The 18,835-nt window shown below is 39.3% G+C and overlaps 1 protein-coding gene and 1 pseudogene across 1 annotated transcript in view; one reads left to right on the top strand and one right to left on the bottom strand.

The window, feature by feature from the left end:
- The window catches only part of NHS (NHS actin remodeling regulator), a 1,450,195-nt gene that overhangs the window by 204,974 nt on the left and 1,226,386 nt on the right, over positions 1-18,835 (bottom strand). Inside the window, exon 4 of the mRNA XM_044073055.1 lies at positions 18,013-18,075. Within this exon, the coding sequence (XP_043928990.1) occupies positions 18,013-18,075 (63 nt within the window). The remainder of the gene's footprint in view (positions 1-18,012; positions 18,076-18,835) is intronic.
- LOC122803692 lies at positions 591-690 on the top strand (annotated as a pseudogene).

The following is an 18,835-nucleotide window of genomic DNA, read 5'->3' as shown; positions in this document are numbered from 1 at the left end:
TGGACCCCATGCTAAGTCAAAGTATGATTCAAGTTCTTGAAATTATTATTGTTTCAGTCTTTGATGTTAGCCAGAAGTGCTCTTTGCAGCACCCGAAATGTGCACAGTATTGACTCCTTTGGTAGTTCGTACAGACTTACATATATCGGTAACATATCTAAGTACGATTGTAAACTCTTTTTTATAAGACCCATTGCTCCTACTGCTATTAGAACTATCTCAGTATCCTTCCACATTGCCCTCGGTTCTGCCTGCAAATGCTGGTATTTTATGACTTTGTGTATCTCTGTTTGTAAGACACAGTAGTAATTTCAATGATCGATGCTACTTTTGTCTTCTTTTCATGAACTAGTATTTCTGATTTTCTTGCATCTATTTTTTGAACTGTTGGTAATTGGTGATCCCATGTGATATAAACATTATTTTCTATAACGTTTTGTGGCTCATATTTCCAGTGCTTTTCAGCAGCTTCAATATTATAATGTTTGCACAATCCCCAATGCAACAGTCTTGCCACATTATTATGTCTTTCAGTATACAGTCCGTCTGCCATTAGTATATTACCACCAGCAACAAGATGTGCGACTGTTTCCCTTGTGCAGCAGCAGTATCATAGCCTATGAAGATCTACTCAGGTGTGATTATTGCAAATTGAAAACTTTACCCAATTCTAATTTTGTTTTCCAAAACCTACATTTTTCTGTTTCTCCCACATGTTCGATGGACTTTGTAAACCAACATATACATAGACCACTCTCTTGTGCCGCCAATATTAGCCTTTCGTCTTTTGGTTTAAATTCACTTCTCCTTACCATTTCTGCATTCAATCCTGATCAACATGATGTTGTTCCAAGAGTTTTCAATACTTGCAACTATAGTTATGCCTTTTCCACATTTCTTGCCTTCTCATCTGATCCTGCACCATATATTATATTTTTTTTTTTTGGCACATTCAGTTGCTGCCTGATTATTATCTACATCTGGTTTGATTTCCATTCCTGCTTGATGCCAATATGCTTCTGATAAACTAAGCAGGGAAGGCATCTTAGACTTATTCGCCTCATGTTTCAAAACTTTCAGCATGTTTGGGTTTTATGAGGTCAGCAGATATGTATGCAGTCCTATGGTTGCAGATGTATACATGTAATCAGTTTTCAGGAGGCCCATACCTTCTTCAGAATGGGGAATATATAGTCTTGGTATACACTAATTTTTATAAATCATTTGATGAGCATGAAGCATCCTTCTTGTTTCCTTGTCCAACTGAAACAACACCTTTTGGGGCTAGTCTATCAGTCCAAAACTGTAAGTTAGGACAGGAAGAGCAAATTTATTTATAGCTTGAACTTTGTTCCTAGATGTCAACGCTGTTTTCAGCATTCATTTTAATCTTCTAAAATATTCCTTACTAAGTTTTATTCGCATTTGTTCATGTTTTATTGTTGATCCTTCATCACTTCCCAAATATTTATATACTCCCTCTTGCTCAAGTTCTTTTATATCATATTCCTGTCCCAAACTGATGCCTTCTTGATGCTGCAGCTTTCCTGCTTTGAAGGTTGCTTTTGCACATTTGTCAAAAAGTACAGTTTTGTACCTACCATAAATGTAGATGTTCGAGGATCCACATTGCTGCAGTCCTAACTATTGGGTAGTCCGCTGTCCAGTCGGCCCGAATACCAGAGTATATGGCTGACGTCGGTCAGGGCGCATTAGACTGACGTCAGTACGTCAGGGTACTAATGCGCATGACCGGCGTCATATCCTCAGTCTTTTCTTGCCCCAGATGTCAGAAGACCCTAAAAAGACAAGGCCCAATATACCTGCACCAAAATATGTACAATATATACAAAATATATACAAAAATATCAGCATATAACCTCACCTACACAACCACCCCTAAACACAGAGGGAAGGAGGGAGGTAAATTGGACTGCAGCAATGTGGATCCTCGAACATCTACATTTATGGTAGGTACAAAACTGTACTATGTTCTTCATTCCACATTGCTGCAGTCCTAACTATTGGTTAGAATCCCAAAGCAGAGGTAAGGGAGGCTGGCAAATCATAAAGAAGCAGGAGCTGACAACATGCCTTGCAAAATAGCTGTGGCAAAACCAGCCCTAGACTTAGAGTAGAGAGGAAGGTGATAATGCTTAGAGAAAGTATGCACTGAACTCCAAGTAGCTGCCTCCAAAATATCCTTAGTTGCCACCGCCCTTAGAAATGCTGTTGAAGTGGCAGTAGCCCTAGTGGAATGAGGCCTAATCCCAGCTGGAATCTCCTTGCCATGATGGGAATAACAAAATGCAATGCAAAACCCAATCCACCTAGAAATAGTTTGTTTTGACACAGGCTTGCCCTCACGAACTCAAAGCAAAAGAAACAAACAACTGCTGAGACTGCCTAAAATCCTTAGTCCTGCTTAAATAATAACGCAATTGCCTGTGTACATCTAAAGTGTGCAAAATCTTTTCCCCTCTATTTTGGGGATCTGCATAAAAAGTAGGCAAATGAATAGTTTGGTTTAAAGCCACACTAGAAACCACCTTAGGCATAAAGGAAGGATTAGTACGTAATGATACCCTATCCTTATGGAAAATCAAAAAGGGCTCTGCTGCCATAAGGGCCTGCAACTCAGACACCCTTCTTGCAGAAGTAATAGCCAACAGAAAAGCAGTCTTCCATGACAAGTATTTCAATTCAGCAGTAGCCGCAGGCTCAAAAGGTTGTAGAGTAAGTTTTTCCAACACAAAATTGAGATCCCAAGCAGGAGTAGGAGCTCTACGTGGGGGTCTTATATTCTTTGCCCCTCTAAGAAACTGCTTGAACAAAGGATGCGAAAACAATGGTGGGTCACAATCATAGTGAGCTGAAATTGCTGCAGCATGAATCTTAATGGAAGAGAAGGACAAACCTTTGTCCAATAACTCAGTAAGATATTGAAGAGCCACACTCAAATTAGGCTCAGAAATCTCCAAATTCTTTGCTGTACTCCAAAATAAAAACCTCTTCCATTTTTCTGCGTACACTTTCCTTGTACTAGGTCTTCTAGCTTCCATAATCACATTTAAAACTTGCTGAGGAAGTTGAGACCTGCTGTGTTTCAACACAGAATATGCCAGGCTGTTAGATGAAGAGAGTGAAGCTTGACATTGAGCAGATGACCGTCCTTCTGAGATAACAGATGTGGAATCAAAGGTAAAGGCCATGGAGGCTTCCTTACCAGACTCCTTAGTAGTGGGTACCAGTGTTGCCGAGGCCAATCTGGAGCTATTAAAATCATCCTTGGCTTGTCTTGTCTGACCTTTAAGAGCACCTTTGGAAGAAGAGGCAGAGGTGGAAAGGCATACACATGAAGATTTTTCCAACTGAAAGAAAGAGCATCCATTTCCAAGCTGTGAAACCCCTTTGTGCAAAACTTTGGCAGCTGGTGGTTTAGTGGAGAAGCGAACAGATCTATGTCTGGAGTTCCCCATGACACTGTCAATTTCTGAAATACATGAAGATCCAGTTTCCACTCGTGGGGATCCATGATTTGTCTGCTTAACACATCTGCTAAGGAGTTCTGTGCTCCCGGCAGAAACCTTGCCTGAAGAGTTAGTTGCAAGCTGAGCGCAGTCTCCCATAAAATCATTGCTTGCCTGCATAGAGGATAAGAATGTGTTCCCCCTTGTTTGTTGATGTACCACATGACAGTTGTGTTGTCTGTTAGAATCAACACCTGCCCTGGAAGAAGTAACTCCTTGAAAGCCATTAATGCAAACTGGACTGCTAACATCTCCTTCATGTTGATATGTAGATGCTGTAGTCTGGCAGGCCACTTGTCTTGTATCCACTTTCCATTTAGATGAGCTCCCCAAGCAATGTCCGAGGCATCTGTCGTTAAAATCTGACTCGCCTCTGGCCGGGTCACAGAGAGTCCCTTGTTTAGGTGACATTCCTGAGCCCACCACAAAATTCTTTTGAAGGCAAGGTATTATTTGAATGACAGTGTCCAAATCCTGGCAGTGCTGTGTCCATACATTTTGAGATACCATTGCAGCTTCCTCATATGCAGTTTGGCATTGGGAAGCACCAGAATACAAGATGCCATGAACCCTAATGCTTGAAGGACTGTCCTTGCAGTCAGCACGGACTGATGAGATAGTTGATGGAAGTAAAGGGATAGACTCTTTTGTTTGTCCGGGGTTAAAAGGCCATCTGGGCTGCTGTATTCAGTCTCACACCCAGAAAGCACATGTCTTGAGAGGGTACTAGACTGGACTTTATTTCGTTCACAGAATACCCTAGGCATCTTAGCACTGCTATAACATATTCCAGATGCTGTAGAAGGTCTTCCTTTTCTTGAGCCAGAATCAGGCAGTCGTCCAAGTAAGGATAGATTTGAATTCCTTTTAGCCTGAAGTAAGCTATCACTGGAGCCAGAACCTTTGTGAATACTCTGGGCAGTAGATAAGCCAAAGGGCAATGCAGAGAACTGATAATGAGAATTTCCAGCTCGAAACGCAGATACTTCCTGCAACTTAGTCTTATAGGCACATGAAGGTAAGCTTCCTTGAGATCTAAAGTTACCATCCAGTGATCTTTGCCCAGCAGAGGTAAAAGCTGTTGTAACGTCAACATCTTGAACTTGGGAATGTCCAGATAAGTGTTGAGGATAGATAAATCCAAAATTGGTCTCCACGTGTTCCCCTTCTTTGGTACTAGGAACAGGCGAGAATAAAATCCTAGGCCCCTTTCTGATACAGGGACTGGCTGAATGGCCCCTATTTGGAGTAACAGAGAAATTTGCTTGTGAGCCTCTTTCCTTTGTGGAGGAGGAACGTCTGGCATGCCTTTGAAAGGGGCAAAGTATGGAAATAAAACCTGTAACCGTGGTGAATGATATCCAACACCCATCTGTCTTGAGTAATTAAATCCCAATTTTCTTTGAAAAGAGACAGTCTTCCTCCCAAAGGAGCTGCCAGACGAGAATCTACTGGCAGCTGAAAAGGCAGGTCATTGGGTCTGTTTACGAAAGGACTGACCCCTGCCCTCACCAGAAGTCTGAGCAGGTGAACTCCCTGTTCTAGGCCTAAAAGAACCTTGAGCTCTGCCCCTACCACGTCTAGACCTACCCCTAGACTGGGAATCATAAGCAGGATATGTCCATCCCTTAGTAGGCCAATTTCTACTAAACTTGGTGGCTGCACCTGCAAAAATCTTTAACAGTTTGCATAGACTTAGCTTTGTCCTCCATTTTCTTTAAAACTGCTTCCACAGGCGAACCAAACAACACATCAGACTGTAAAGGAGCATCCAAAATCCTTGTCTTAACATGCTCAGCTAAATTCTGATCCCTCAACCAGGCATGCCTCGAAGAACAGAACTAGTGGCAGCCACCCTCGAGGAGGCCTGTACAGCATCAAAACCACATTGCAAAGAATGCTTACCCACTTGTTCAGACACATGAACTAAATCCAGCAACTCTTTACACTCAATACCTTCCACCAAAGCATCCACCTTAGATTTCAGTTGTGAAAGGAGATAATTTTGATATTTTAGCATGTGAAACTGACAATTCAACGCCGCATGGCTAAAGTGGAAGAAGTATACACTTTCTTTCCCCATCTATCCAAAGCCCTTGCCTCCTTATCAGTGGGAACAGGGTTTTTAACCACAGAGGCCTTAACACCTTTAGGTCCCTGAGAAATAGTTTACGGGTCTGCCCTAGGACTCTTAAAAGATACTTATGAGCTTCAGGCACCCTATAGTACCTATCAGGTTTAACAGGAGCAGGAGGCAAAGAATCAGGGTTCAGGGAAGCCTCTGCAAAAACATCTTCCACCACATTCAACACAGGAGGTATAGCTAAGGGCCTATGCTGGGGTAAAAACAAGAATTCCCTAAGCCTTTTCCTGGAATCAGAGTAATCCTGGCCTTCCCATTTAAAGTGCTCCCTCATGGAATGCAGAGTCTCTGAAAATGAGAAATCCTCAGGAGGAGAAGCTGTAGGAGTGGAATCATCCACATCAGAATCAGAATAAGGAGGATACTCCTGCAAATCTTCCGCAGAAGACTCAGAAGCCTCTGAACACTGTTCAAAACTATCAAACTCAGGTTCCACCCTAGGCCTCTTATCAGGAGGGGGCATAGAACCTCTAATCATAGTAATCAAATCTTCTGCCATTTTAAGCATATGTTTCTTAGGCACAGAACCTGAAGTGCCAGGAGAAGCCCCCACTGAAGCTAAACTTGGCCTACCTCTCAAAGAAGGCACATCCTGTAACAGTAAAGTCTCTGCCTGAGACTCCAAAGAAACTCCTGGCAAAACCTCTGGCTCCACTGAGCCTTCTAAAGAACCGACGTCCGGGACTGCCGGTTCATCAACCCTAGGCTTCGCTGTTTGTCCTTGCGCTTCTTGGACGAAGCGGGCGTCGGAGCATCCGACGGCATTTTATAATTGCAACGCTTCCCAAACACTAACCTGGCACAGTCTAACCTCCTCTTAATAGTGCGTTTGTTAAACCTAGCACAAGAGCGGCATCCAACAACGTCGTGCTCAGGCCCTAAACAAGGTATACACAAGGTATGGTAATCCCTATGAGGTATCTGTTTCCCACAAGAAATACAGTTATTCACTTTTTCTGACATCCGGTTAAATACTGAGGCAAGAAAAAACAAAATGTTCTCAACGGGTACTTAGCCAACTCTGATTCGGTCTGAAACTCCGACTTCAGAAAATTTCAGAACGCCAACCTGCACTCGCAAAACTGCTTCTGCATCGGACCATGCGGCAAAAAAGACTGAGGATATGACGTCGGTCATGCGCATTAGTACCCTGACGTACTGACGTCAGTCTAATGCGCCCTGACCGACGTCAGCCATATACTCTGGTATTCGGGCCGACTGGACAGCGGACTACCCAATAGTTAGGACTGCAGCAATGTGGAATGAAGAACATCCAAGTGACATTCTTATATCTGAAAAAAAGTTTTGACCACATGCAGCTGTGCTTTCAGTTGCTCATTTGATGATCTATACAGTTTTAAATAATCTACAAAAAGAAGATGAGAAGTCTTTACACTGTGCTGTTTTCTGGAAGCCAGATTGTAGCCATGGCCTAATCTGTTAAGTAGACAGCTTAATGGGTTAAGGGCAAGACAAATGAGCAGGGGTGACAAGGAGTCACCCTGGAATATCTCCCTTTGAATGTTTATCCCTTTAATACTAGTTTGTCCTTTTGTTACCCTTATGTTCTATTGCTGCAATTGAGTTTTCTTCTAAGTGAGTATAAACTTTGTTGGCATCAGTTCCAGTGTATAATTTGCATGTCATCGGAAGACAAGTTATTGGACTATAGCTTTTAGGATAGCTTGCAGGTTCATTCTTAAGTAGGAGCATTGTTTTTTCTGGTGTTAACCAGGTTGGTGTATATTCGGGGTTCGCATACAATTTCTTACTCATGGCTAAATCTTCATGTAAAGATGTTAATGCCTTTAGCCAGAAGTTAGGTACTGTATCTAGGCATGGGGTTTTCCAATTAGGAGCTTTTCTTAATTTTGTTTCAATCTCTCTGACCGTTACTTCATTCCATTTCATATCCTGTACATTTGAACTTCTTATTCTTTCCTTTACTTCTTCTATCCATTTAGCATCTTTGTTATGTTCCACAGGATCTTCATAGATATTTCTCCAAAATGTATCTATTTCTTCTTTTTTAGTGCTGCTTCAATTCCTTTTGCCTTGTTTGATCATTGTCTATAAAACTTTTGTGGGTCATCAATAAATTGCTTATTTTGTACTTTTCCTTTAGGTTTATCTGCATATCTTGTAAGTTGTTCTGCCAGTGGTGATATCTTTAGTTTATTATATGCAATAGTGCACAATAGATCCTGATCTGTTCTAATAACTATGCATTACTTTTATCACATCTATCTTTCTGAGTATTTTTGTTGATCTGTTCCCTCTTCTATACACCTGTTATCTTAATTGATTTATCATTTTCTCTGTTAGATACTTGCATGATGGCATTTGATTTCTCCCTTTCCTTTCCCTTACTACCCTGTGTTTTTGTGGTAAGACTTCATCTGTTACTAATTTAGCCGCTCAGTAATACATCCTATTTAGTTCTGTTATATCGCATGAATTTCTATGAACAGTCCTAATTACTGTGCTCATTTGTTTTATCAGACTTCTAATTTTTGGGGTTTTATTTACTTTCTGTAGTCGATTTCTTTCATTGATCTTAATATGTCTGTCCATCTCTATTAAATCAAGCAACTCTTCACTTAAATCATTTTCTTCTAAATCGAGGGCACATTCTTTGTTCTCAGTTTCCTGTGGGCTTCCTATAGAAAGTTCCACATCCTCTTCCTGTGCTACATTTTCTTCAGTTTCATCCTGTGTCATCTGTTGCTCTTTCATATGGGAAATCACTGGCCTATCACTACACAACGTTGTCTATGTTAGGGTTGCCACAGTTTCCTATTCCTTCCCTTGCTGTATAACTCCAACTGAACTTTTATACTGATTTCTTATAGAAGGCTCCATAGTATCCTCATATGGCAAATGATCAGATGTTTCCTGCTCCACTGGTTTCTCCTTAATTTGGAGATCCATTGCTCTATCCTGATTGATGTTAACTGAGTTAGATTTTCTACACTAAATCCTTCACTTCACAGATAATCCATAACCTCAGTTTCTATTTCTTTAACTTCTCCATTACTAATCCTCTTTTCTACTTTTCCCCTTTGTTTTCTTATTTTTTGTATTGTAAAATTTTCCATGTCCAGATGTCTTTGCCTGCATTTCTCTTCAAATATTTGGTGCTGCTCTTTTTGTATTGATTAGTTTTGCTTACTCCTTTGCATAAATATTGTACCATATTAAATCTCTTTCTCTTTCCCATGTCCATATTTCTGTTTTTATACCTTTCAAAAATCTCTAGATTTCGTTCTATACATTTTTGCACTTCCTCGGTCACTTCTTTTTACAAACGTCCCAAGGTTTCTTGGGCTATATAATGTTTTTCATAAATCTGTTGTATTAATGAACCCAAAATTTTATCTGAAACTTCTAACAGTTTTTCTTGTGCAAGTATTTTTTTCTTTCCTATACTATCTCTCTCAATCTTTTAGTATATCTTCTATCCTGAAATTCTGGGTTTCTTGCATAATAGTAATATACATAATCTCTTTCTTTTCCTCAATAGTCCACTCTATTGTCTTTATGGCTCTTTTTTGGCCTATTGAGTTTTGTGATTTTTGGACTATTACTTCCTTCTACAACAGGGCGACCATCCTCCCCCAGGCCCTGGCATAGTCTCATTGTAAGAATGTTTACTTGTCTTGAGGATTATACACTGTCATTTTCTCCAGTCCTGGTACCAGTGCACCTAGCAGGATTGGGCACTTTTTTATTTTGGGTATTTTGCACCTAGCTGTTTTATTTTTTAACCTACTTTTTCCCATGATATAAGCTATATAAAATACAGCCTATATATCAATGCTGTCTTGGTGAGGGTTTGAGAAAAACAGTGTCCACCAAGACTTGAGGATGAATTTAGTTTAAGCAATACTACTCTCCTTTGCTTACTGATTTATCATTTCTCCACTTGGACCCACAAACAGTACAAACCTGCTATATAGGCAATTTTGGTAAATATATATATATATATATGGTTCTACCTGACTTCGTCGACAGCGCAGAAGACCGACAACGGAATCCGGAGCTCCAGAACATCGACAATGCAGAAGACCGACACGACGGATGACAACACCGAGGATGCCGACATGGGAAAAGGCTGTGTGAGTATGCGGTAGAGACGGACGTTAGGGTGCGAGTCAGGTAAGTGTGGATATTGACGGTCTGTGGGGATAGGGGTGGGTTAAGTGAGTTAGGTTAGGCGATAGGGGTGGGTTAAGTGAGTTAGGGTTAGGAGCGATAGGGGTGGGTTAAGTGAGTTAGGTTAGGAGCGATAGGGTGGGTTAAGTGAGTTAGGGTTAGGAGCCGATAGGGGTGGGTTAAGTGATTTAGGGTTAGGGAGCGGGTTAGGCACGCAGCGATAGTGACGGACCTTAGGGTTAGGTAAGGTTTAGTGTGGGTTTGTAAGGATTTTGGTGTGCTTGTGTGTGTGTGGTTTGTGGAATGGGGATGTGTTTTGTTTTATTGTTGTTATTGTGGTGTGTGCAGTGTATGGGGTTTCGTGTTTGTGTACCGTCGGTTATTTTGTTGTCGGGTATGTGAGGTTTCGTGTTAATGGACTGTCGATTATGTGGTGTCGGTGATGTTGTTGTCGGTGTTGTGTGGTTTCGACTATGTCAGGTAGAACCATATATATATATATATATATATATATATATATATATAGATATATATATATACACACACACACACACACACACACACACACACACACACACACACACACACACACACATTTAAATAATTTGATGTACAGATGAAGCAACAATAAAAACATCAACTTCTGCATGTTGACACTTTGACCACATCAGTTTCTGACATTGAAGCAGTTGAAAAGTACAGTAAACACTATCCTTTTTCTGATCAGTTAAAAAAAATCTAATCATAACATCATATATATTTTGCCTAATACATCATGTATATTTTGCCTAAACAGTGGTACTGTTAAGGAAAGGGATTTTCATAAGGTTATATGTATGCACGGGTGGTTTAGGGAAGGGGAAACATTAAGGTCAGGGATATCACATGAATAAGAATGGCCATGGGGATTCTTTACAATTATAACTCTCTGCAGACAGTGACTAAGCAAGATATAATAGATAGTGACAACTTACAATATCAGTAGAAATATAACAGAGAGGTGCACCATGAGCCGCAGAAGCCAAGACCAAAAAACTTTCTAGTTGATAAAATCCAGGTTTAATATAAAAAGGCAAAGGAACAAACAAATGGACTGCAGTTGGTTAGCGCTTTCGCGTTGAAGTCAACGCTTCATCAGACATAAATGCAGTAAAAATACATCTCCTTAAATACTCTCAATGACATCACTACCTGTTCAAACCAGCAAATCAGATAATGGCAGTCAATAAAACAATGATAAAATGTATAATAAAACACAATGACTAATGTCTAAGAGGTCTACTAACTAAAAATGGCTTGAGTGCTAATCTATCATTTAGCCCAAATCTATGGGCTTGCAATTTTAATATCCATTTGCCTTCCCTCTCCTCAGTATGGTTTCTAATATTGCCTAATCTACCGTTTTTAGTGACTAACTCTAATACCTGGAACTTAAAACTGTGTGAACGTCCTTGATCTACGATGTGCTTGGCCAACGCATTTGTAACATTACCCTTTTCAATAGCATAGACATGCTCCCTAATACGTTCACGTAAAGATCTGGTTGTCATGCCAACATAGAAAATCTTACATAGCTGGCATTCAGCAATATACACCAGATTGACAGATTTGCAATCAGCATAGTGCTTGAAGCTATAGATGCGTTTCGTTCCAGGGTGTATGAAACAATCAGAATTGAATATATATTTACATTGATTGCATGAATGGCAGGCAAATGTGCCTGTCCTGTTAGAAATCCTAACATTCTGGTGTCCCCTGTCATAACAAAGTAACCTATTAAGGGATAGCATATTCCTGTAGGCAACTCGGGGTCTGTCATCTACCAAGTTCTTAATCCTTTCATCCACCATTAGGAGCCTCCAATTTTTATTGAGAACATCTAAAATATGAGTGTTCCTATTGGTGTAAGGAATAATAATCCTATTGGTGGTAGCTGTATCACTAACCTTATTAGAACACTGGTGGGGGTACGGTCCATTGATCAATGGATCTCCTACATCCACTCTAAGCTGATCTCCTGTTGAAATGTCATCAAGGACCTGTGTTATATCATAGCCTCTAGAAACAAAATTCTTAGCTAACTGCATCTTATGTTGATTGTAGGCAGAAGTTTGTGATGTCAATTTGGAAACCCTGATGGTCTGATTCTTAACTATATTTCTATGAACATGCCTGGGATGCATGCTATTCCGATGCAGTAAGTTGTTCTTCCAGCAGGGTTTCCTGTGTAACTCAGTATCAAAGCCATTAGGACCCTTAATGATCTTGACATCAAGAAAATCAATCTCATTAACAGAGTGGGAACAGTCAAAACAAAGAAAATCTGTGGTCTCATTTAAATAGGTTACAAAAGCCAACAATTGTTCAACGGTACCTCCCCATAACAAAAACACATCATCTACAAATCTGTTAAAATATTTGAGGTATTTCGTAAACTCAGTATTAGTATTGAAAACGTATACATCTTCCCAATGTGCCAACACCAAGTTGGCATATGCGTTGGCACAAGGGGTGCCCATCGCTACTCCCTTGGTTTGTAGATAGTATTTCTCGTCATAACAGAGAACATTGTTCTCAAGAACGATTTCAAGAAGAGACATACATCTAGTAATCATGTTGCATGATAACTTGTTCTGAACCAATATGGCCCTAATGAAATCCATACCAACATCATTGGGTATCGATGTGAATAAGGACTTCACATCAAGTGTAACTAGTATGTCATCAATGCCAAAGGAAGGGGAATGACTATAAGTGGCCAAGTTCTCTAAAAAATGAGACGTGTCTCTTAGGACTTGCTTGACATCTAAGACGACTGGTTTAAGTATTTTATCCAGATGGATAGATAAAGGTTCAGTCAGACATCCTCGACTGGATACAATTGGTCTTAGAGGAGGATCCATCACATCTTTATGGATCTTGGGGAGGCCCCTAAACGAGGGAACCAAGGGGTTATCAACCAAAAAATATGTATATAACTCCTTGTCAATGACATTCGTCAGCATTAAATCATATAGGCTGGCATGTACTCTTTTAATCAAATTATTGAGATTGTAATTATATATAGGAAGATATGTTTCTCTATCAGAGAGCATATGTTCCATTTTGTCAGAGTAGTTGGATCTATCCATAATGACAACGGCTCTGCCTTTGTCAGCTTGTCTAACAACTATACTGTCATTACATCTCAAATTAGCTAATGCTTGTTTCTCATTGAATGTCATATTATAAAAATTTGGTTTAACCTGTTTATCATTATATAACTCAAACAAGTCAGTCTCGCATGCCTGTTCAAATGCCTCCAAAAGAGGGTGTTGTTGGGGCATGAAAGTGGATGGTTTCTTAAATGACATGAAGCCATTATTGTTATTACTGGCATCCTGCCCGTAGAGCAATTTTAAACCCAAGTTCCTTGTGAAAAGTTTGATATCAACAATGATATCGGTGATATCATTGCAAGTGGAAGGTATAAAACTCAACCCTTTATTTAGAACTGATAACTCATGAGAGTTCAACGTATAACTAGAAATATTAACAACTAAGTCCTGGAAATGGGTCTCAATACCTTCTTCATTTGTTGTAAATTCTCTTCTGTACTCTTCCTTTTGACCGCTCTTCCTTGTGGAGACCAAGTTAAACTTACAATATCAGCTGATCTTTATGTGGGCCTTCTGCAGTAGGTGCTTATTTAACCTCCAACTACTGCCTTGCTGCTACATGGCCACAACATCTACTGTATCTGAGTTGTCCTTTGTAAGTATTTAATGTGAAGAATTTTATATCTTTGACTAGGCTCTTTTGTCTTGCAGTTAGGGACTGCCTATATTCCTAAAACAGGGGGAGGGGAGAACTGGAGAACATGGAGCCAGCATGTAATTCTAGCATGGAACTGTGACATCATGGTATGCTCCAGTGAGAGGTGCGCATGCTCTGGACATAGCAGATGTAAATCTAAGAAGAAATGTCATGAGAGGGCTGTCAGGAAAGGGATCCAGTTGTTTCCCACTGCTGAGGAGTTTCTTGAAAATTAGTTGCTATGGTAAGTACTCACACATATCTATTATATTTTATATTTCTATGATCCTTGAAACCATCCCAACTAAATAAAAAACAATAATTAGAAAGCCATTAGTAGCACAGCCAGTAAAACTAATATCTCAGGGTATCACATTATGTTACAGGGCTTTGTGGTTCATTATACATATGATTATTACCTCTAGATCCTTCTCTGCATCCTCTATTCTGCTCAGTTTACAGTCATACACCCAGCAGGTAGGTGTACCTGGTGCCGAAATTCATAACATTTCACTATTTAACACTGAACTCCAGCTGCTGTCTCTTAACCCACTGAGGTAAACTATTCAGAGACTTCTTGATGCCCATCTATATTAAGTCATTGTCCACATCTAGATGTTGCCTGCAGACAGTGGTCATACTAGTTCATAGGTTCATAAGTGGTGGGCTTGTAGCCCTTGTGGCTGTTTTAAGCCCAGCCAATTTCCCTTAGTAAACCACAATCTCTGTACTTCTTGTCTGTGAGGTAAGCACCTAAACCATTATGCCAAGCCCCATAAGTTGATATACAATTTGAAAGATGAAGCCTTGAAAGTATTAAGTTTAACCCCAATCAAAGTGACACCATGATGTTCACTGGCCATTCTCAATACCATACTTCTTATTCTGAGCCTCCATGTTCTTGCTCCTCCTGTCAAGTGTTGGCATCACTCATTCCCTTTAACTTCTCAACCAGTGCTCCATTTAACAGAATTTGAACACATTACTGAAATCTAGGTAAATTATTGTTATCACACTCTTCCACTATCCACTTATGATACGGGATTAGGCTGGACTACTAGACACTGCCTATGTGTAGTAGCCTGAGAAAGTTCATATTTGAAGGTGAGCAGTGAAATACTTGAAAGTGATATTCCAGGTCACCTTAAGCAGGAGATGGCTGAAAGGACTTGGAAAGGGTAATTAATGGTGATGGCAGAGGGTACAAAGATGGAGAAACTATCTCATAGCATTGTGAGGTAGGTTCCAAAACAGATTAGATGATTTCCAAGGTTTTTTTTTGCCTTTTATCAATCAGTGCAATACATCTCTAGACAGGAGTGGGGAATCTGACTGTGTCTCAGAATCCATAGAAATGTAAATGGGAAAGAATAATAAACTGGGTAACCATTTGAAATGGTTGGACCTGCTAGAGCGAGTCCTGAAATATGGAGACTAAATGGCCAAAAGAATGTACTTATATATACTAAGTTCGAGATGCCATTTCTCAGCATAGTCCCTTTTCTCCAAGGTATGGTGATCTTGGAGTTGGTTTATATAGGTTTGGGGGGGTGTAGGGGATGTAGGGGGGGCTTGTCCCCACTGGAAATAGAAGTTTAAAGGAGAAGAGCAAGATTTGCTCTTCTCCTGTGTATTCAATCTTTTTTTTTTCGGGTTGTCATCACTTGGCATTTCGAGTGTCAACATTTCAATAGGGAGCTGATAAATTGTTCTCTTTCACTACTTCTACAAAGCAGGGTAGGTGAGGGACATACTGGATTTGATCACTACAGAGTTGTCTTATTACAGAAGCTGGGGTTGTGAGTGTGGTAATGCTGCTAAATTACATATATAAAGACAGCTACATGTAGCAGTAAAATGCATGTGGCATCATACAGCTATGTACAGGTTGTACAGGTATTCTGATTACAACTAATTAAATTAATAATCCATCTATCCAGTTCTCATCCCCCAACCAGAAAGTTATATAGGTTAGGATTAAGGCTCTGAACTGTTATTGGGCTGTTTCCTGTTGCCTAGAGTACAGGGTTTGATGCCTATCACCCCCATTTACCTACTGTGTGACCCTCAGTAAGTCAGTTAGCCAGCAAGCACTCCAGGAGAACCCCTAAAAATTAACCCTTGGGTCCAGTAGGTTTAGCTGGTTTGGAAATATGTAAAATAAAATAAGTAAATAAAATGACTGAATAGACAGCATACTTGGGGCAAGAGGTCAACAGATGCACTGCATTAAAAATAAACAAAAATTTACATCTTGCCATTCTGCTGTAACCCCTGGTATTAAACCTCTAACACTACCTCAACCGAGGCAGTTTTTATAGCTCCTTTTAGAAACACTGCACTCCACTATTAAACTGAAATATGAAACTTGAATTATGTATTTTGTCACGCTTGCAATAGTGTTTTCTTTCATCGTATTGTTTTTGATTATAGTCCTGCCCACCAGTGACTCTGCTCATTTTATGCAATAAAGTGGAAGGACAGAGAAGCAAGTTCATGTGACACCACACTGAAGGTAGGTGAAGCTTTTTTCCCTGTGGCAGTATTGTTAACCCCTACCCCCACCAGGGCATGCAGTGATATTACAGTAGTCCATATGCACATACCGTCTGCTGTGGATTGTATGTCTGTGTCCCCCTCCCTGTATGCCTACCTGAGGTAGAGCTCTCTGCCTGCACTGGGGCACCATAGACAAGCAGGAGAAAAGACACTCTCAAAAGAAGGAGAGCTGGCAAGACCTGCTCAGTTCTTCATGAGAGTGTTAAACAGTAACATTATCTTTGAAAATGTAGTACATAGCAAACCTTTAGTGTAGTAAATGGAAGAAAATAAGCAAACTGATTTAAATGATGAGCAAGAAGAGTCTGTTATTACGAGAGTATTCCAGTGTAATACATTAAATTACTGGTTATAAACTGCAGTGCGCAACACCATCATTCTAAAACACTGAAAACACGCATGTTTGCTAACTAATCAGCATAGGAGCTGTGCTGGCATCTGTGGCCTGCAAACCCAGGATCAGCAGGGTGATGAAAAGGGCTGCAAAAAAAAAAGGAAATAGTGAAAAACAACTGACTCTAAAAAAAAACATAAAAGCACATAAATGGGGAAACTATGCAGCAGGCATTTAACAGCATCAGGGTCACTTCTATGCTAGCAGTGTTGCTTAATTGGTTACAAAAGAGCAGTGATATACTACAAAATGTATGGCATTTGCATACGTTTGCTAAGGCATTACATTACAATCTAGAAATAAGTTTATGTCATAGAGTAACATATACATGTGTATAATGTGTATACATGTATGTAAGATAGGCGAGTGAACGATCAACACCATTTGGTCGATTGAAACAGATGGTCGACAGGTGTGCAAAACTGCACTCTCTGGGTAGGGGAATATTCCCTTTCTCTGGGGATTGTGCGATCTTGGAGTTACTTGATAAAAAATATACACATACACATATATATATATATATATATATATATATATATATATATATATATATATATACATGTATATGGTTCTACCTTTCTATCTTGTTTGACACAAAACACATTTCACTGAAACTCATTTCGTCGAAGCCTCATTTCACTGAAATTGAATTGCCTGAGCACAATTCACTGAAAGCTCACATCATTGAAAACTCATTTGACTGAAACTCATTTAATCAAAACAGCCCTGTTTCCCACTGTAGTGCAATCCTGGAGTTAGTATATCTAGTTAAGGGGGGGGGGCACAGCCACCCACATTGAGGGTGTGGGTGGGAGTGGGGGGGGCGTAGCCCACCTCATAGTTTAGGTATATATTATTTTCTAGAAAGAGTTATTCATTTGACTTGTAAGAATCCATGTTTATGGTTTACAACATTGCCCCCGACACCCCCTTACTATATATATATATATATATATATATATATATATATATATATATATATATATATATATATATATATATATATATATATATATATATATATATATATACTAACTCCAGGATCGCACTACAGTGGGGAATATTTCTTATAGTGAATCATTGTGTATGTTAACTTCTTTGGGTAACATTATTACAATGCCTGTAGGATACTAGGATGAAATCTGTGAAATCTGCATGAACAAGTTTATGTACGACATATGCATATGTACAAAAAAAACAATGAAAAACAAGTATGAAAATCCTGTTAGCTAATTAGTTTAATGAAAATAATAAGCTATACATTACAAATGGCAACAATAGTGAACCTAATGCAGTTGAAACAAAACAAAAGCAATTGGTTAATGAAGAATAAAACAATAGAAAAGAAACATGAATTAATCAAAAGAAAACGTAATTATAGTCTGAAGATAAGGAGGAGGAAGAGGAAGGATAAAGGGATGTACAGACTTCAATACCTTTCTACTCCACGGGGTCATATGGCAACAGTCGGTAGGGGAGGACGGGCGAGTACTCTCAGACTATAAGCAACATAAAATACAAACAAAAACAGAAAAAAAGCAAAATTAAATATCAATGGCAAACTCAACATAAACATTAAATGAATAACTCAACCAAAGATTTGGAATGTTTCAACATGTAAGAATATGCACAGGTACATAACTTTTTATATTTTATATATATGTAGTGCCTCTTGAGTTTATGTTTCCTTAGGGTCTTTGGTTACCAGAACTTTAAGGCTTAGTTAAGAAAGTCTGTCACATAATGGATCTAGAGAAGCTGTCTTGTTAACTGAAAGACACACAATATCTAATTTCCCATTTACTTCTAATACAGCTATCTAAAATTCAGGATATTCCATTAAGAAACTATAAATTACTGTTGATTATTGTCATTGTCTACAGTCTGAAACACTGAAAACAATATATGACTGTGTTGACGGTGTTGTAGCATTATTTGAATCTAATGTGGTCTGAACCATCAGCCTAATGGTTCCTAGCTTGATTATCCAAGCAACATATTATATGGAATGCTCAATGAATTAAATAAATTGAAAAATGATATTACTGACAATAGGGGAAAAACAGTTTAAACATAATGCTTTCTTCTGCAGAACAGTAGTGCCTCCCATAATGGGTGAAAATGTGGCCACTCTAATCTTTTATAAGAATAGAGACAGTATGTTTAACAATCCTTTCCAGCCAGCAAATTCTTTTTAAAAAGTGTACAGAAACAGCAAACACTGCATGATGCATTCCATTAAGGAAGTATACATAAACA

This window comes from Protopterus annectens, chromosome 5.part1 (assembly GCF_019279795.1).
Source record: "Protopterus annectens isolate FY-2018-M chromosome 5.part1, PAN1.0, whole genome shotgun sequence".
NCBI classification, from domain to species: Eukaryota; Metazoa; Chordata; order Ceratodontiformes; family Protopteridae; genus Protopterus; species Protopterus annectens.
This window is presented reverse-complemented; position numbering and strand designations above follow the sequence as displayed.